Raw genomic sequence first — 20,898 nt, 5'->3', positions numbered from 1 at the left:
GCGCGCGCGCACACACACACACACACACACACACACTCACACTCACACACTCACACACTCACACTCTCTCTTTGTCTGTGGGTTAGCGCAGCAGTTCCTAAGGGACAGTGGCAGTTCAAAAGCCTTAGCCAGGAAATCCCCTAAAGGCATCTGGGCTGTTCACCAGTGCCCCAGTTTTCATTCTGGACGTTGTATTCGTAGCGTCTGCAGCAGCCAGAGTCTATTCTTTTAGTTTTTAAAGGTTACCAGTACAGCAACATGCCCGAGTCTGTGCGTCAGAGCTGTCATTTCAAGCCATCTGCAACATGCTGCTGCTGCTGATTTAAATGTTAACTTGCTCGCTCCTCAAAACATGCAAGGGAAAGAAGAATCATGAAACAATTATATGTAGAGCTTTGTAAGGCTTTTCTTGCCCACTGCCTTCCACAGAGACACATTAAGTTCATCTGAGGAAAATTCTGTAGTAGGGAATAAGTCAATTAATTTCAGTTGAAGATCCTGAAATTCCAGTACTTGTACACTATTTCATTGCTTTAGCTACTTTTCTTTTTTTTTCAGTGGTGCACTGGAAGCTTATGTTCAATCGGTGAGAACGAGAGAGGGAAAGGAGTTTGCACCAGTGTATCCCATAATGGTTCAGCTGCTGCAGAAAGCAATGGCGACCCTTCCATGAACGCATCTGGCCAACTCTCTCCAAATAGGGCATGGACAATAACACAGTCACAGGTCTTTGGTGCCACATACACGCTTCTGGTTCATGGAAATTACTCCCAAATACACAAGCTTTACAATGAAATGTGTTTACCTACTTCATCTGTGAAACTTCTGTCTTCTTGCTTTACGTTCGCATTACAGGAACTTATTTATACACAAATATTTTAAGGAAATGGTACAATTTGTATGTGCTGTAAGTGTAGATCTAATAAAAATGAACTGTTCTTTAGCATTCCTTTTGAATTTACATACTCAAATATTGCAGTGTAATTGCTGAATATCTCAAATAAGGAAGTAGCTCTTTCCTACAATTAGAGTTTTAAACAGTTGGATACATTTTAGCCTTATTCAGAAAATTGTACTTTTGAAATGCTGGAATCATCAGTTTCCATGTAAAAATCACTAATTTTAACACAAGGGAAAATATTTATAACTAACGTAAATGATTCTCTATTGCACTGCTGTTCGCTTTGAAATAATTTCTATTGATTTCAACTCTCTTTTTGCTTAAACTGTAATAAAGAACATCATTGACTATCCAATCCTGCATTCAGTATTTGAAATTCTTCAGCAGCTTCCTAACTGCAAAGCATCAAAATATACTTTGGCTGGGTTCACGTAAAGACTTCCATGCCGAATGTGCTCAGCACTGCAGGGATGACTTAGTGATTAGCCTTCTTCCTTTATAAAATACGCAACACCAAATTTTAATGAATTTATTTGAAATATACAAGAATATAGTGTGCAAAAATCTTAGGGGCAACATCATGTAGACATGTGTCATAAACTGAAATTTACATTGTGATTCTTAAAAAAAAAAAAAAAAACACACAGCTGTTTAGTACATGAAAAGCCACGATTGTAAAAGTTCACAGCAGAAGCAATTGTAATCCTAATGCAGCTGCTCTAATTTTAGACGGAGGGAAAAAAAAAAAGTAAAGTGCAAGTGTTGCACGTATAGTTAAGTGCAAAGTTTGCCCCCACCATAAAGATGTCTTATGGCAAAATAAAATATTGTAGAATATGTGGCAAAGACAAAACACAGAGTTAAAACTACGATGGTGACGGTATCAACAGCACCATTTTACTTGAGATAACGCTATTTGTTTCATCCTGTCCTGGGCCATTGTTTCCACCGGAAAGAACAGCTCTCGCTCGTCCAGCTGGTGCAAAAATGTCTCACGTGTGGATACAAATGTTGTACGTGGCAACCCAAGCAGCAGCTCCTGTGCTACGTTACGCTACGCTCTCCATTCACCACATGTTCTGGTAACTTGCTGGCATCTGGGCAGGCTGGGAAGCTACAGGCTGATCATACATTTTGCCATTTCAGAAAATCCCAGGCCCCAGAATCGTAATTAATAATATGGTTGTGCAATACATATTAATCAGCAATAAGAATCGATGTATATAAACAGCTGTTAACATATTTTAAAATTCCCCTTTTTGTACATTTTCTTTTAAAAATAAACATTTATACACATCTCCTTCGCCTCTTTCTGAAGTACTTTAGCACCACAGGATATCCGTTTTCAAGCCTATATTACCTGACACATATATGAAGTTTGGAAGAAAAATAAGGCAATTTGGTTTAAAATGTTGATAGTTTTAGCTTACTTAATGTTCTATTGTAGAAAGCAAATCTGCACTCGTATTAGTTCATTTCCAACTTGATGGTGCCAGTATTTTATGGTCACGCAAAGTCACAACAAATAGTAAGACCTTGATCTTGCATCTTCTTGCCATCAAGCAACAGCCATTTTGTAAATACAGAGTTAACAGGAAAATTCTGGCTTAGTGCTGTTGTGAGCCCTGAGAAAAGAGAAGAGAAAACCAGGTTAGAGGTTACCAAGCAAAGGGGAACTAGACAGTATCTTAAATCTAGCAAACACATGCTTTGAAAGCCACAAGTACTTGTAATCATTGGTCAGTTATTGAGAAGAAAACAAAAGGCGTGTCCTGGTTTAGCCTAAACCAGGCCAATTTCCCTTTCCTTTTCCCTTCAGGTGGGTGGGGAGGGTTAACAGAGAGCGTCTGCCTCAGGGTTAATAGCCGGCCCAGCTTTAAACTGTGACAGGCTGAAACAGATTATTTCATCCCCTGATCCTCAAAGACCACCAAGACTTCTCTGTCACAGCCACAGAGTCCACCGTCATTACTTGGTAAGGTCACCAAGCTGAGAACAAAATTCTTAGTTCACTGAAATAAAACAATTTAAAATAGGTATTTCCTGCTGTAATGCTGAGGTAAGAAGTTCTACACATACTGTTATCTTGGCCTGAAGACCCTAAGGACAAGGGAAATCCTACTACAAGGTAGGGTAAGCAAGCCATCCTTCTTACTAAGGCCAACCCATCACTATTCCTCAAGTTATACACACACACACTCTCTCCCACTGAGTTCCTTGAACCTCACAGGTGCACGTGTGAAGTGAACTTGATCTCACCATTGAATGCCCAAGACTGCAGTAGTGTAAAAACAGAATAAATAAATAGCATTATTTTAACTAAACCCACAAGGAAATCTTAACAGAAGCAGTCGCTGTTGATTAAAACAGAATACAATGAACAGAAAACCAGCTTATTCCTAGCAGCTGGGATTTGGCGAAACCTGCAACAAGGGACTGAACCCTCAGCAGCAAGTATGTACAGGGGTAAGAAGCAACTTACTGGTGGAGCATTTCTTATTCAGTCTTAAGGCAACACTTGCAGATACTCTTGAGAAAGTTAGCCTCGTTTGTACATGAAAGGAAAGGGGGTAATTTGGGGATGAAATCTTAAACCTGTGAAGTCCACAACACACTTGATGCCCCTACCCTGACATAACATGGCTGATGAAAGGCTGTGGCATCCTGTGCACCTCAGTGGACCTTTCCTTCCAACCTAGTCTTCTGGCTGAACGTGTAGGTTGGCACAATCTCCTTTTTTTGATGTTCTCTTTATATGATGTATTACCGTGAAAGCCCTTATTTAACTACATCCACCACCTACTAAGACATTGCTGCAGATTCTTAAACTGATGGCCTTCTACAAAGTGGAAAACAATTTCCCTACAGAAGAAGTGTTATCTATTATATTTATTTTACAGTTAGAGTAATAAATGAAAGGGATTAATAGAAAAAATTAATTTGCTCCCTCAGTAACTTCATATATGCTGATATAAAGAGTAAAAAAAAAAAAAAAAAAAAGACAGAAAATAGTAAAGAAAAAGCTTTTACTGAAGAAAAAGGAGACAATTACAACAGATAAGGGTTTTGTGAAAGTTTAAGTGTTTCTGAGGGGAACGGACAGATGTAATTTAGGTACAACCTTATAAACTCAGTTACTTCAACAAAAGGCCGCATGCCTTTCCTCTGCACTTCACAAGCACACGCACAGAGTCCAACAGAATTCATGGAACTGTCATAAAATATTCAGAGACAGACCCTCTCCTGATCTGTCTCCTGCCGACTGTCCAAAGGCAGGTTACACAACACAGGCGAGTAAAATGAAGCTTTGGGCTATCAAGAAAGAAGCAGACAGCAGAGTTTATCCTGAACAAAACCCACTGTAGCTAGCGTATGGACATATTTAACTGCATAAAGAAAAAGGCTGCTTCACAAACATACAGAATTTGTTCGTTTTCGCTTCCAACAGTCAGGATTTAAACGTTTCTGTTCTTCTGCCAAGGCCTTGGCTTCTAGCGTGTACATCCGCCTTTCTTCATTTTTCATTTTCTTCCACCTGTCACCGAGTATCACACTTATGGCTCTGCAAAATAAATGTTTACAGTATGGTCAGGACAGGGTGTTAAGAAATACCCTTATTTTTTTTCTTTATCTCAGCACGTTAAAGAAGACAAAAGTTATATGTGGAAATAATACACCCGGAAGAAATCAGCTGTATCTTTAAAAAATTTTTTTAAACAATCATGTTTCTGATTATCTTCTCCTACTTCTTTTAACAGTGAAACAGCTGAGACTTCTGTGTTACCTGAGCATGGGTCAATACACAGTCTAACATGTCAAAGGGTGCACATTTGAATACACAGCAACTCACATAAACCAGCAAAACAGGGATGTTAAAAAAACCCACCACCAAATGGTAACTCACATTTGTTTTGCTCTACTTTCATGCTGGAAGATCGTATGACAGATTTGCTGAAAATATGTTCTCTAATAATTAGGCCAATGATCTGAATATGACCTCAGCCAAACAAATATTTGATTAACTGCAAACCCCCGTGTCTATCTAACAGATGTGTGTAGCTTCCTCCACCTTTAATCCATACGGGGGAGAACACGAGTGGGCGGAACACACTAGTAAGTTCCTGTTCCTATGCAAAAGAAACCATTTGTTCTAACACACCTATCGTCATTTCCAGAAGCCGAGTAACTGCTTTTCCTGCTACTTATAATCTTAATGTCTTTTGGACAGTATTTCCCCATATTATCTATCATGCCATATTGCTTAACTGCACTCCCAAATGTTGGATCAATATTCCATTAAAGCTTTAACTCCATCCTTCAGCTGAAGGAAAATCTCTAAACAGCAGCTCTTTTCCCCATGACAATTACTAAACTACTCAGTAGGTGCGCTTTGCCTTCAGGTCACACTGAAGAAAGCTCTATGACCAACTTTAAGAAAAAGGTGTATATAACTAAGTACTTGAATTTATCATATTAAGAAGTTCCTTGCTGGCAACAAAGCTTTTCATAGACTTTCTAACAGAACCAAGATGAGCCGAGTGTCATCAACCACTTCCATAGCACTTCACATACAGAAATTCCGAAGGCTTTTCTGCACCATACCAAGAGAATGGATTTTAATCCTGTGAGACCGTGTAATACCGTCCAGGCTTCCCCGAGCTGCAGAGCACGCACAGAGCACAGCAAAAGCCTCACCGGGGCTGTGGTTAAGTCTGTGCTGTCACGTGCTCTGGTGACTCCTCAGAGCAAACTCCTCAAGTTGCAACCAGGTCCCATCAACACCACATCCACTGGCACAGCCTGTCTCTTTGGCAATGGAATTCCTGGTTTTCTATCCAAATTAAGAACCAGTATCTTTGGTCTGTCATCAGAAGTAAACACACTCCAGTTTAATTAGCCAATTTTTCATGTTTCGGCAGTATCCAGAGGCAAATCAATAGCACCAGAAACCCGTCTGGTTTTGGTCACCAGTTTGTACTGGGTCACTCATACCCCCGGGAAAGAACACCCCAACCCAGAGAGAGCAGGTTTGCTGAAAAAGCCATTGCATTTCCCAATAAAAATGTACTATGAAATCTTTGTATTTCAAATGCAAAAACATCTATGTATTTTATACCTCCAGAGGCAAAACTGCACTGAGGCACTGAAACAGATCTCTCTGTTTTAAAAAAATTGAAAAATCTAATGCAGAGACAAATGCTCCATTTCTCCACGGAAATATTCCTACAAGCGAACCACTGCGACTGAAAAAAGACGTGTACAGAGAAATTTCCTGACATAACAGAGACCTAATTCTCCTGACCAGAAACAAGTAAGAAAAAAATGACCCAACTGCATTGCTGTCTTAGGTGCCCTCCACCCATCAGAACTTCACAGTGCTCCGTACATTGCCTTTGTCCTCTTAAAATGCTGGGAACATACCTGACAACATTTTAGCAATAGACTAATGTGCAGGATGCAATCCCTTATGCTGCTGTTAAATCAAAAGAAATTGTCAAACAGCACTTGAGGGTGCCTCAGGTTTACTCAGTAATTACGTTCAGCATGAACAAATGCTGTTGACCGTTTCGGTGATTTTCTTTATCCTTAGAACGTACACTACTCAAATTATTCAAATATTTCTGAACACACAAATTGACTCCCAACTACAGTTACAGTGAGAGTATCTAAGAAACAAGGGCTACCCTAACACCAGTTTCTCAAGTACAGTCTTACGGTCCACAGTATTTTTAAGTATCACGTGAATGTTGACTCGTGTTTTCAGTGTTTACAGCTCGCTATCTTGCTGACATGGCTTGCTTGAGCTGCTTTGTCTCAGAGTAGACAGTATAACTCAGAATACCTCAAGTTCTGTCCTGTCTTATAAGAAAAATAACTGTAGCAAACGTAAGAACTCCAGTGTACGGAAATGGGTGCTACAGTAACCAACCGTAAGATGTCCTCTGTAATCTGAAAATGACACTTACTTAACATTTAAAACACAACAGTTGCCTCTGAACAGCTAGATTAATAAATGCCTCAGCAACACATAAGCAACAGTAGCTGAACGCCTATAAAATCAATTATCACCACCTCCTATGATTTCTCCTGTACTATACTTTATGGACACCAAGAAACAGCATCCAAATGCACCACCTTCCAAATGGGACCGTGAGCGGTGCACTCTGAAGCTTACTTGTAACTTTGTCATCACCTTCCTTCAAGTTAAACTCACTTACTGAAATATTCAACTTATTTCCACATCCATCCAGCTGCAGCTCCAGTTCACTGCATCAACTTGAAATCAGCATTTTAAATTAAATATATAACCACCATAAACTTTCCTAGCTGACACTGTGTTCAATTTCTCATTGATAGACGCAATGAATTTGAAGGCAGCAGATCTGCTTCACTGAAGAGACTATAAACATTGCAGAGTATCATTGCCAGGGCACATAAGACTGACTGGGATTTAAGGATGGGTTATTTGTATGGTAGAATTTTATTTCTCAACACCAGTTACAGCCTCCTTACTAGAACATTATAAAACAGCCAAAACCCTCTCAAAGGCCTGTCACCTTTAGTTTTACCAGATTTAGTACTAGAATTTTTATGCGACAATGCAATTTTTACAGTAACAGTTTTCAGAATGTTATATACATTAAAAAATCTGATTATAAGATCAGTGCATATTCATGTTTTAGTTTATATTTATATATGCACAATTAGCACAAAATATTAAGATTCTTTAAAAAATATATACTGGACATCTTTATAAAAAATGTTTAGACATGAACGTGCATATAGATAAAAACAAAAGAACCAACCAACAAAGAACTCTCCCCCAAACACAGAGTCGTACGACTCTTCCTGCACGTTTCAGCAGATTGTTCAATGCCTTTAGGACAAGCAAAATTTGGCAATGTACTGTTTGGATTAAGATCTTTCAGACATCCTAACAATGAGCAGTCTATTACTTAATAGGATATACAGACTGAGAATAAATCATAGTAACTTCACTGGACAATTTGCAATATTATGTCAAGACTTAATTAGATGAACCAGAAATTCCCGTTTTCCACGACAACACACGAGCAGAGAGCCTGGTACTTTTTTCCCCATGAACATTTCTCATCAGTGTAAACAAAGACTGTTGTGTATTTGTGACTCTGCCGGTGCACATATATACATATGTCAGTTGCTTCACCCAAATGCTTTCCCAGAAGATAGGTTTGCAAAACGTGGCTTGTGTCAAATTTACTGAGCACTGTAAATATTTCAAGTCTGCCCATAAATTAAGCTTTGTGTCAGCATCTTTCAGAACTTGTTCTTAAAACAAGATACACACATTTCATTTCAAATGCAAAATTTAGTCCACTTAAATGTAAAGGTGGGACACATATTCTGCTGGCTCCACAATAATAACAAAACTACAACGTTCTACCATTACCTGTTGTCTTTCCCTGGATACATCTGAGTATATTCAACTCTGTATTTTTTGGCAAAAAGCATGAAGGCATTCATTGGTCTTTTGCACTTGTTTGGAGAAGTGGCACTCACAGTACTTGCAGTCCCTGAGCTGTGGCTTTTGCCAGCTTTGCTGTACAAAGAATTGGAGGAAAGATGTGATGATGCAGTAGACGCACAGTTTTTACTACTGCATTCTGATCTCTCAGCATCTTGATTGTTTGATCCTCCGGAAGATAGAGAAGCGCGACGCTGGCGAGCCATGCTGCTGAGCACATAAACTGCAGAGGAATCCATTGGTGTAAAATCGTAACTACAAGAAAAAGATATATCATAAAACGATCGAGTAATTGTCACGTAAAATCCCTAAATAGCTGTTCTCTCTTCATCAGTACTACATTTCTAGTATTCTGGTTTCTTTTGTGTGACATAATGATCTATGCTTGGTGCAGATGTCAGTGGGGAAAAAAAAAAAAACAACAAAACTTTGGCAGATGAATTAATATTGTTTTCAAAGGGATGGCAGACTGCAACTTTGCAAGATCTGCTCTGTACTATCAACTCCCCAGCTGTATATAAATTAATTACACACTGTCTTCATATTTCACCCTCTTTTGAAATAAGCTTCTTTCTTTCTGCTTCTGTCCTTACCATAAGTCAAATCTGGTCTGTCCCTTTCAACAAAAGGACAACTGATGTGGGAAGAAGAAGCACTGAGTTCACTTGCAAATATGTGTTAATTACAAATATGAAACCAGTATATTAAAATAAATTATATTATATGCACTATTGTATAAATAACTTCCCATGGCAGGTAAATACATGTTATTTTACAGACAAACCTTCCACTGAGACTAAAAGATTGTTGAAAGACCAATGATGTGGCATACTATTTGATTCAATAGTATGCACGTCTGCCCTCTAGTGACAAAAATGTGAGATTCCTCGGTATTTCAAGGTATTACATCTTAGATGAGTTGTTTCCATACAATTTAGACCTCTAAATACTATAACCTGTTGTAACTTTTTGTTGACCAACAACTGCAATTAACCTCTAACCACTACAGAAGAAGTTTAATTCCACAGACTGTTACTATCTCCACGTGTGTGCAGATCAGTCTGGGAACCACAGGCTAGACTGTCTTTAGCATGCTATACCAGGAAAACACACTTGTAAAGGTCCTACTCAATCATAGATCCAAAACACTAAGTTACCACCACAAAATAAACATAAAATGTATGTAACTCTTAAGGCTCCGCTCACCCACTGCTCAGTGTGGCTATAGTTGCATAATTTATGGAAAAAAGCTCTTCAAAGCCCTTATTTTTGCCAAACACAAAGTAGTACTACTAGCAAGGAAACGCTGCCAGTGGTAGTCCAGCCCCTGCCTGCAAAGGCAGCCGCATTCTGTGGGATGGAACCAGAAGCAAGAATGGAGCCCGAAGGGTTGTCTCCAAAATCCCTTAGAAAAGTAACAAAGAAGGGATAATGCCGATAACCTTGCAGGCAAGTTCACAAGATAAGGAGAAAGGACCTCTCTGTTGTACAAACAGTCCAGCGTCTTTCCTATTCCTAATCTCCTTCCCACAACACAGCAACAGGATTTTGTTTTTCAGTTCTCCTGCCCTGTTAACCACAGCCACTGCTGCACACTCCTTTCTCAGTGACTTACTCCCTTCTGCCCAGAGAGACAAGAAATTTGAAGTGTCCAGGCAGTATTCAGCCAGGCTGCAGGATGAATAAGGAGCCACAAGTCAAATTTCTTCAGTGAGATGTAAATACAATGATTGTAACAGCTCTCTACATATGCAGTTCAGAATAGGAGCTAATAAGAAGATAAAAAACCCAGACAGCAAAGGAGTGCAGACAAGCAATTTGAACTCACTCCCTATCCCAGACTGAAATCATAGAAAAGCTCCTAAGGTTTGAACTGCAAACAGCATTTTAAATTCTTTTTTTCTACTGTAAAAAACAAAAAAGCAACTGGACTAAAAACATGCTAAAAAGAAGCTAACATCATAGAAGATGGATTCTACTAAATCTAGGAATCTCTAAATAGTATGGAAAAATCTTTATGAGTAATACTATTTCCTTAGAATCTTAGAAAATTTATGTTGGACAGGACCTCTGAAGGTTATCTGGTTGAATCCCTTGCTCAAATCAAGGTAAACCTCAAAGTTAACCAAACCAATTAGGCAAGTTTGATATATTAGAAAAGAATCACAAAAAGCAGAATATACAACAGTAATAAGACCAATTATGAAAGTACTATATTCTAAAGCCATAGCACATGCATTAACTACTAAAACTACTCCGATAACTCAGATACATAGCTGCACATGAAGCACAAATTAAGAGCTGGCAGATACACTATTGTGGGAAAACTATACTACATTTTTCAAACATAACCCACTTCGCTGAAGAATTTATACAATTAATATGTATTTTTTACTGCTTTATCTAATCTGTCTTAAACTATCATAAATGGGCTGAAAAGCGATTTCACTCCCAGATACCACTTTGCAGTTTAGTAGAGCACATAATTACACAGCATTCCTCGTAGTCAGGCTTCATTTTTCCCTCTCATTTATCTTGTATCACCAGAAGTATTCTCTCTTTGCTCTACATAATGCTTCAAATTCTTGCAGACTTAAGGTGCCTACTCATTAAATACAAAAACCACTGAGGCCACTTTATCCAAAAATTACCTTTTAAATGTATCAAAAACACCTGAATCATCAAAGTTAATGGCATCAGGGTGTCCAGGAGGTAGACACAGATCTCCAAGATGCATTTCACAGCATGGGATGCCATGCTGTACCACAGTCAAGCTTGGATAAAAAGATGACCAACCTGAAGTGGTAAAGAGTTAAATTAGACAAACGGCCAGACAATCTCTCTATTTCTTAACTGGAGCAATCCTATATCTCTAAATGATATCATTTTATAAAAATGTTCTGATGTAGTTTCTTTCACCCAAAAGCAAAAGTAGAAACACTTACTCAGGGCATTCTTAGTGCAAATAGTTTATTTTTATCTCAAGTAAAATTTCATTCTAGCAAAAAAAGTAATCAAAACCTGGAAACTTTTTATCATCAGAAGTTCCATGTTTAGCAAGTGAGAAGAGCCTCCCTTATTTGCAGCTTTCCTTTCTCCCCCCAATTTTTCTGTTTTCCTGAGCTCCATTTATATACTTGACTAAATCTTTCCTTATGAAATATGCAGTATTTCTTTAGCTTTACAGTTTTGTTTGTTCAAATTCTGTATTTCTTTACAAAGACAGTAAATTGATTCTATAACACCACTTTTACCCATTTCTTAAGCAACATGGGACGCCAAGAAAATGTGCAACTGCTTTCTAACAGTATTTAATATACAGCCAAGTATACTTGTAGTATTTCATACCTTTATTTTTAACATAAAAAGGATGATCGAGTCTGCATTCTACTGTAAGCAAGCCATCTTCCACTGTGCCCGGATCAAAAGTCAGCTTCAGCACTGACTCACCAAAGGAAATGCTTTCTTCATGAGAAATCAACTTCAAACCATCAGAACCGTAGCCCTGTAAACATACATACAGTTCGAAATTTTTCCCCCAAGAAAAGCATATACTCGTGGATACTACAGGTGTGTATTTATCATCTTACATTATATTAAAAAATACCATCATGCAAAGTGCTCCTGCTAGAAATTTATAATAAAGACAATATAACATTCAAAACATACCTAAATTAATTCAGTTCAATTGCTTTATAGCAAGACACTCAAATATACAGTGATCAGCTCTAGACAAGTTTAGTATAAACCTGTCTTCCTCAGACAGTAATTAAAGGCACAGGGATAACATAAAAACCCAAGTATTTGCTACAGGTATTGAAATGAGTTTATTAGAACTAACAGCTACCTTGTAAGGACTCACTGGAAGATTTTCCTCTTTTCCACAGCTTTCAGATTGCGCAAAATCTTCAACATCCTGCCATCCTTTATTGCGTCCTTTATGAAAGCACAAACGAGAGCCTAACAGATTTTTTCACGAAAAAAAATAAAAAAAAAAAAAATCAGTATTATGTAAAAAAGTCTGTGTTACAAAAAAAAAGACAAGACAAAGCAAATACTTACTCAATGATACATGTTATTTTACCTTTTAGAAAACAATGCCAAACAGTTGAGGGCCAGGAATGGCACCATCCTAAATCATCATCATCTGAAAGTGATGACATGCAGAAAATGCCAGATTCTGATTCACTATTTGCCTATGAAAAAAAGCAAAATGGTGTTGGTATTTCACTAAGGAAGATTTTAGGGCTGGTCTTGTATGTCTTTTAGACACATTCTCTCATTTGATCTGTGTCAACATTTTGCCTTAAACACTGACAGGAACATAACATGAAGACAAAGATTCAAGGAACTCAGTAAATGTGAATTGAGTATTTTCATTCCCTTTTCTTGAAATGCGCCATCCTGAAATTTTTGGGTTTCGTTCTCTGAGATTCATTTGCGTCCCTATGGATTATCTTATGCTTAGGTACAAGCATTTACAAGCTATCATTCCTTGGTCATCCACAGAACCACTCAAAGCACACATTACTCTACAGTCAAACTACTGGAAAGCTGAAGGGCCAAGTCAGTTCTAGATAAATCACTGGGAAAAACTCAATGTCTTTAACAGACAAGTTTCAGACACAAATTAATACACAGGAAAGGGAGAAGCAGGACCGACAGTTTTTGTGCGTCTAAAAGGAGACGGTTCTGTATTTCCTTTTCGAGACAGCAAACAAGTTAAAACAATTTTTTAAAGCTTGCTATGGAAGGAACTACAAGAGAAGCAGAGCTTTCTTAGAATGTGATCTCTTCACAAAAATGTGGACTCTATGATGTAGCACTACAAGGCTACCGTGTTTGGTAAAAAGTAACAGAAAATCTAGCTTAAATAGAAATGGTATTAGAACAGATTTTTTTTAAACTAGTTTCTCTTTTCAAAAAGCTTAACCCATTAGTCATGCATCTTTATTTATTTTAGAAATGTTTCATAACAACACACCCTTTCATGTCTGACTGGTGTTTCATCCAAATCATTCTTGGAGAAGTTAGGATCATTCTTTGAGGATCCTGGTGGAGGACGTGCATAGGAATGTAAACTTTTGCTTGTAGCTATTATGTGAACAGGAGATGATCTACAATAGAAAAATGTATTTTAAAATATCTCAGATTAAGACAACACAAGACTTAGCTGCCATTACTCTAAAATGCTTTTATTTAACAAGTATTTCTGTTTGCGTGAGCTGAATACCAAATAAACTTTCCACACACCAGTATTCAAACGGGATGATTAAAGGGTGCAAGCTCAGGCAAAAGGGAGCATTTAGCGTAATTCCTGCATAGCTTCTATACACCACCCAAATGACAGCACTACCTCCACATCAGCATCTCCTTGTCACAATGCTTCAGATTTTACAAATATCTTCAAGTGAATACCCCATTCTTAGAGTGCATAAAGACATCTGCTCTGTTGTAACGATTAAATCCCAACTGCATTACTGTTAACAGTACTGCATTCAATTTTTTTATTATAACCCCAAGACCAAAGCTGTACAATAAAAGGTGAAGCCCAGAAATTTCTAAGATCCCACATTGCTTCTCACAGCCTTAGGGAATTTACATATCACAAAACTGAAACAGTATCAATAAAAAATACATTGTATTAGGTTTCCAATTAGCTCTTTTCAAAAAGAGCTAATTGGAAATCTAATACTTACACTTACCAGTGCACTGATAAGTATTAAGAATTTGAAGTAACAAATTGATCTTGATTTTTCATCTGCTGCTTCACATGAGGTAAACGCCCATAGTTTCTGAGCCTCCTGTGGTTAGGCAATGTCCTTCTACCACCCTACCTCATTCATGGCTGGCAATTAAAGAGCTTTGCAACAGGCTCTGAAATGAGTCCTGTGCAATCATCTGCAGAAGAATAAAGCTACTCTACAGAAAGATCAAAAACAGGCCTCCAGTTCAAAGTCAGAGGATGTGAAGAGTGAAGGCAATGTTTCTGGAGACATAACATTACAAATCTTAAGACTTCAAAATTGAAATGAATGTCAGTACCTGTTATAAAAAGAGCACTGCATCAAGGGACTCTGAGGACTTGTGGCTATATTTGCTAATTCTGTCAACCAGTTCACCCCATTCTCACAAGAATAAGCACTTTCTGAATTGCTGTTTGAGGTATGTTGGTTCCATGAAGGCCTTGAACGTTCCTGATGTGAAACATCGGCACCAAGCTGAAAAAGTGCAGGTGGGGTAGAATCCGTCTGCACAGCCTGTAGTTCAGGAAGATCATCTACGAACAAACACACAAATTACCGTAATTACACCCATTGACAAACTCTAGTTGACACCAAATCTTGCAATTAAAAATCACAAAGGAACTACAATGAAGTAACTAATTTTATTTTCTCATATCACAATTACCAACATTTCACAAACCCTATTCATAATACTGACAAAATGGCCACAGAAATAATCACATCTCTAGTCTATTATACATTCATGCAAGCAATTTCAGAAAAACATTAAGTAATGAGATAAAAATGTAGTTCTGATTTTGAAGTTTTTACTAGACTGACTAGTTTACACAGAATTGTACTGCAGAATTATGCAAAAGTAGCAACATGTTTCACTAAAATACTAAAACATTCAACAAAAGGCAACTAAATTAATCTGTGCTAGCAGGTGTGACACTAAAAATTACCTACATCAGGGGCTGTAAAAGCTAGATGTTTTCCATGTTTCCACCAGGGAACTGGAATTAAATACCTTGGAAGTCATGAAAGCAGAGTATACAGCCTGGTAGGGGTGAATTCCTATCAATAATCTAAATGCTTCACATTTTACATAGAATAGCAGAAGAAAGCCCAGCTTGTTAACAAAAACCTGTGTTACATGCTCTCATGTAACTAAGCATCATTATTCTTAATCACTCCAATAACTTCAATTAGATGTGTTAATATGTCATTGATTATATCAATACTTTCTAAGGTACATGTTACTTTTTCTCCAACATGGAAGAACTGAAGTTAAATGTTCCTCTAGCCCAGAATCTCTATTTGCAGCTGATCTAAAGCAGAATAATTTCCCTTTAGGAGGAGCTCTTGAGCTTTCTGATTGTCATTCTTGTGCCAAAAAAAGCTCCTCTAGAGATTAGGAGCAGAAATTTGTAGCTCTGAGTTCAAGAACACATTTAAGTCAGCAGGCCAGTGTGTCAGAACTGGAAATGGGTTACAGGGAAATGTGACTGCAAAATAAGACCTTCAGATGTCACAATTCACTGTCACATTCTCTGCCCTACTTAAGTTAAAAATCAGTAACCTCAGTCAGCTTCCAGTAATTTCAATACAGGAAAACTACAAAAAACTTCAGAATTTGGCTGCTTCTGAAAAAGTCATGTTATTTACCAAGTTCCATGTGTTCATCACAGGATGCGTATCCAGGAGAAGAGGGCAGGTTTTCATTACACTTCAGCAACTCCAATGACTCATTCATCCCTGAAGTTCTCTTGTCCATTACCAGGAGGAGTTTCTGAACTGCATTAGGCATTTGATTTGTCTTCACTTCCCACACCATGTTAGGATGCTCCAAAGTATCTGACTTTAAAGAGACAGAGGTTAAAAATTTGTATACACGTAAACCGTTTTAAGTTGCATCTGACAGGCTACTTCATTACCAGAACCCTAAATCCTCCATAATCTGTTAAGAATCACAGCATAATTTCACTTAAAAGGGACTCCTAGAGATGATCTGGTACAATCCCTGCAGAAAGCAGAGCCAACTCTGAAGTCAGACGAGGCTTCTTGGGGCCCTGGCCACTTGAGTTTCTAGTATCTTGAAGGACAGAGATTCCCTGACACTTCTCAGGAATCTGTTCCAGTGACCACTCTTGCTGTAAAGAAATTGCTCCTTACTCACAGTTTGAACTTTCCTTGCCACCACCTGTGCCCATTGCCTCCAAGAGTCTGGGGTCATCTCCTCAACCACCACTCAGGCCAAGGTAAATAACATTCACTTGGTACCCTGAGCCACACATCCTATCACAGAAGGCAATCAGACATGATTTTCCTTTGGTTAATCTGTCCTGGCTATTCCCAGTCACCTAAGATCCAGGACATGGCCGTCAGGAGGATCTGATCCACAATCTTCCTCAACGCTAAGGTTAGACTGACCAGCCTGTAGTTTCCCCACATCCTCCTCCTTGAAGCCAGGTGTGACATTTCCTTTTTCCAGTTATTGAGAGCCCTCCCACCACGAAATCCACCGCCTTTTGGAGACCATCCTCACCACTACACTGGCCAGCTCCCCCCAACACATCCCATCCAGTCTCACAGACCTGTGCGTGGCTGGCTCACAGAACTGGCCTGCCCCTAACCTGCTCTTCCTCTACCACAGACAAAACAGCACCTCACTCTGTCAGATGCATGTTGCTAGGCCCAGGGACTCCAGGAACCTGGAAACAGGCCTTGCAAATAAAGACCAAAGCAAAGATGTCACCCTCAACCTTTTGATGTTAGATGTCCTACATCATTTAGCATCAGGCCCATGTTTTCCCTAGTCGCCCTTTCACCACTGGCACATCCACAGAAGCCTTTTTCACTGCCCTTCACAACCCTTGCTATCTCAGCTCTAGGTATAGTCTTAAACACATCTGCCTGCTAACATCCTTAACTATGTTGTAAATGGAAAGAAAACAAAGCCTCTACTAGTAGATTTCACTGCCGTTTCGTTTCCCCAAATCCCAGCACTGTAACATTTAGACAAAAGAAATATTTTAAAACATTGTCAGCAGTCAGAGAACTGTGTGATTATTCTACATAACCACTGCCTCGAAAAGCTGGAAAACAAGGTTATCTAGTCTTTAGTAATTTGGTTATCTACTGGCTTTTTTTCAGATGATGATGAATTAAAACTACCATAACATGATTACCTTGTACTTTAATGAAGTGTCATTGAAAAAGTAATCATGAGTCCCTCACAAAAGAGCAGAAAACACATCTTAGTAAGAAAGAAAATCTGAAAAGTCTACCACATGCACGTCCACTAAGTAAGCTAACATTAGAAAAATATAAACAATAGCTAAAACCAGTCTGTATTTTCATATGAGACAATCGGCCTATCATCCTAAAAGTTCCCTTAGCTTAATGTATAAAAAGCCATCTCATTACAATTACGAAAAACCCTAGCTTTATTTTGAGAAACACTTTAAAGGTGTTGTGTGTATACAGCCAACGTTAACAATATTCTGTGCTTTTACTCATTCTATGAATTTCTTTCATTCATTTTGCAGCTTTTCCTGTACATAATATAGTCCAGACATAACCCTAGGAATTACGTACTGGCTCTACCAGAAGAGGCCTGACTTCAGCAGTAGATTTCTTTAGCTGGAAAATTTCTAATATTGTCATTTCCTAATCTTTCAAATACATGCAAAACTTAAATAAACCTGTGTTCCAAACATAAAAAGATGTTTGATTCTACTCAAATGGCACTACTACAAAAGCCACAACAGTGTAATTCTGATTTTAAGGAGCTGGAGAGGGAAGGCAAGGGAAATTAAAATATAAAATCAAATAAACTATCAATGGCATGTGTATTTCACCCCTAAGAAGCATGTTTAACGCCAATTATTCCTCTATCACTCACAAGGGACAGTAAAATTACAGAATACCACAAAAGCAGAAAGTTCAGTCATTTCTGAACAGAAAAAACAGACCTCAGTCGTACAGGTCAGGACCTTGATGATTATCTCCAAGTAATCAACTCTGCAAAGCCACTCCTTGTTTTTCTGGCTTGTCTACATCCTTCCTTTCCCCTCTTCTGCTTTGTTTTTCCCTCTATTTTTTTCTCTCTTCCTTTCCCATTTTCCTGCCAAAAAGAACAAGCTAACTTATTTTGGGAATGTTACCTTCTCCCTCCTTCCTGCCAGCTGCCAAGATTTGAAAGTACCTGTCCCGGTATCCCAACACACTTAAGGTCAGAGATAACACACAGCTACAACACGCTAGTCTGACAAGAAAAATACTTGTTTGAGAAATGAATTCTTCCAAGTCACAAGAATTTCTCTAAACCAAAGCCATCCGTGCACAAAAGCCAAAAAATCCTCTAACAAACGAATTAATAAGAAAAACAAAAGTGGCGCCCAACTTCACTTTTCAATTTATTTTATTCCACTTGATTAAAGCCTGTTTTGGACATCATGTATTTATCTTGTCCTCAGTTCTTCAATGTTTTGGAACATTAAGGGGAATAGTCATTAATTAGCTAGTAAATTTTTTTTTTTAATTCAACTTCATGTTCAAAACAGATGTTTTCTAGAAGTATGCCTCACAGGACTATAATTACTACCATTTTATTTTGAGGCTAAATGAATTTATTTACAAATTTGTGCTTTAAAATAAGTCATTTTGACATGCTAAAACAAATGGCGATATTAACAAAGAGCTTATTAATTAAACTATATCTAGTTTTAAGGGACAAAAAGAAATAGACACTGGCCAAGAAGGGGTTCAGCAGGAACCGGGCAGCACCCACCCAAACCGCACTGCGCAGGAATGCCTGCGTGGAAGTGCTTCCCGTGGTTTTCCTCCTGGTATTTGCCCTCCTTCCCCCAACCTACCGCCCAAGTCTCAGGCAAGGTTTATGCCTGCAGCAATTCACTGGATGGAGTTTAACACGGAGAACAGCTTCTCCAAGCAAAACACAACATACTGGCAAGACTGGATCTACACCAGGGACTTTTATTGGCACGGCTGCTTTGATCAAGGATCCTCGCTCCACATCCCCGACTCGCACGGCTGTGCCAGAAACGCGCTGTACAGGCACGGCCTCGGGGGAGCACCGAGCACGGTGCCTCGTGCTTTGCCAAACACGGGCTTTTTGCTCTGCACGGGCCCAACTGCACCTTCTAACCAACGCCATGGGATGTCCCCCCCGCCCCGGGAGGGCCGCGGAGGAAGCTCTGCCCGCCACCCCGTAAACACCCATCGCAGCACAAACATCGCTGTGGTAGTTACAGCAGAATTACATAAGGCAGTTACAGCAGAATTAAAGGCGCGTGAGCACGCAGCAGTCCGTGACCCCCGGGCGACAGAGGTGGGCGGGGGGAGCCTTGTCTCCCGCCAGCGCCTCTTCTATGGCCGCCCCACCCCCCGCCGCGGGGCAGCCCCGGGCCCGCAGCCGGGCCGAGACCGCGCTCCGCCCCGCACCCCCCACCCCCGCGCGCCCGTCATGTGACCCCGCCTGGCCGCTGCCCTTGTTTATAAACTTCTGCCGGCACCGCGCATGCGCGCAAGGCCCCATTCATTCAGAACTGCGTAACAGCTCGGCCCGGCGGGGGAGTAGCGGTGGGGGAGCCCCCCCCCCCCGGCCCCGCGCGCCCCCACACCCCGCCGGTACCCCCCGGGTGGGGCCGTCAGCCGGGCCGGCGCGGGGCTCACCCGGCTCAGAGTTCCCCCCTCTCCTCCTTCCCCCAACAGCCGCTGCTCCCCGCGGCGGGGTAGAGCGCCCTCGCTCTGACAGACGGGGCCAGGCGGGCGCTCCCCGGGGAAAAAAAGGGGGGACACCCGTTCTGTTTCGCCTGCTTTCGCGGTCTGGAGCCGCAGCTGAAGGGCCCCAAGGGGGGCCGGCGCCCTCCCGCACCCCGCGGGTTTTAGCCCAGCCGTGCAGGAGGGTGGCGGCTCCGCCGGGCCGCTGAAGGAAGGCGCCCAGTAAACAATGTCCGGGCTCCCACCGCCGCCAAAAGCCAGCACCCAACGGCCTCCTCGGCTCGGCCCGCGGCCGCCGCCGCTCCCCTCCGGCCCGGCGGACCCCGCCCGCCCCCCACCGGTGCCCCGCAGCCCCCCAAAAGCAGCAGCTCCAAACTTTGTAGCACTTACCAAACCCGTCGCCATTACCAAATTTCCCCGGCTCCCCCCCCTCGCCTCCTCCCCACAGCGGAGTCCCGCCCCGGCCTGGCGGTACTCGGTCGCCGAGTGGTCGAAGACGACGTTGTTCAAGTCGCCGCCACTTCCTATTGGCTATCTGGCCTGCCTATCAAGAATCCGCCCGGAGGGTGGACATGTTTTGACTCTCCTGCGCAGCGGATTGCACCGCGCTGCACATCAATCACCCCCAGACAGCGCCCCGATTGGCCAATACCTCCGCGGCCTCGCGGAGGGGCATTCTGGGAGCTGTCGTCTTCGCCGCCGCCACCGCCTGCCAAGTTGGAGGCGCGAAGACGACAGCCCCCAGCATGCCCCGCGCGGCGCTCGGCTGATAGTAAACAAGAGTCAGAGGGACACGTGTACCCGCGGCCACCGCCGGGGCCGCCCGCCAGCAGGGCCCCCCGCCGCGCACGGCAAACCCCAGCGCGGGGAGGCGCTGCCTGACGTGGTGCTGCCGCGGGGGGAGCGGCCTCCCCGGGCTCCCGCAGCTCCGCCGGGCCGGTTGAGGCGCGGGCCCCGAGATGGCGGCGGGGCGCTGACTCACGGCGTCCGCGTGGAAACGGTGACAGGGCCCCAGGTCG

The 20,898-nt window shown here is 41.1% G+C and overlaps 2 protein-coding genes across 6 annotated transcripts in view; one reads left to right on the top strand and one right to left on the bottom strand.

The window, feature by feature from the left end:
• COG5 (component of oligomeric golgi complex 5) overlaps window positions 1-2,189 on the top strand; it is a 211,658-nt gene extending 209,469 nt beyond the window's left edge. Inside the window, 1 exon segment of the mRNA XM_068400718.1 lies at window positions 559-2,189. Coding sequence (XP_068256819.1) covers window positions 559-673 — 115 coding nt within the window. The 3' untranslated portion in view covers window positions 674-2,189.
• Window positions 1,460-20,310, bottom strand: HBP1 (HMG-box transcription factor 1). 5 transcript variants are annotated; one of them, XM_068400715.1, is made up of 12 exons: window positions 20,270-20,301; window positions 18,109-18,260; window positions 15,800-15,992; window positions 14,451-14,685; window positions 13,390-13,522; window positions 12,490-12,601; window positions 12,253-12,365; window positions 11,754-11,910; window positions 11,057-11,201; window positions 8,331-8,660; window positions 4,322-4,463; window positions 1,460-2,526 (listed from the first exon to the last, which is right to left on the bottom strand). In XM_068400715.1, exons 3-12 carry the CDS (start codon window positions 15,966-15,968, stop codon window positions 2,509-2,511), a joined length of 1,554 nt encoding a protein of 517 aa, XP_068256816.1. In that variant the 5' UTR covers window positions 15,969-15,992; window positions 18,109-18,260; window positions 20,270-20,301; the 3' UTR covers window positions 1,460-2,508. The 5 variants fall into 5 exon arrangements, with proteins under 5 accessions (XP_068256816.1, XP_068256817.1, XP_068256818.1 ...); XM_068400716.1 differs by lacking the exon at window positions 20,270-20,301 and adding an exon at window positions 19,433-19,486; XM_068400717.1 differs by lacking the exon at window positions 18,109-18,260 and having other exon boundaries at window positions 15,800-15,988; window positions 20,270-20,310.
• Window positions 20,311-20,898: the final 588 nt, after the last annotated feature.

Source organism: Nyctibius grandis, chromosome 5 (assembly GCF_013368605.1).
Source record: "Nyctibius grandis isolate bNycGra1 chromosome 5, bNycGra1.pri, whole genome shotgun sequence".
NCBI lineage: Eukaryota > Metazoa > Chordata > Aves > Nyctibiiformes > Nyctibiidae > Nyctibius > Nyctibius grandis.
The sequence above is the reverse complement of the archived record's forward strand: the minus strand, read 5'-3'. Positions and strand labels throughout refer to the sequence as shown.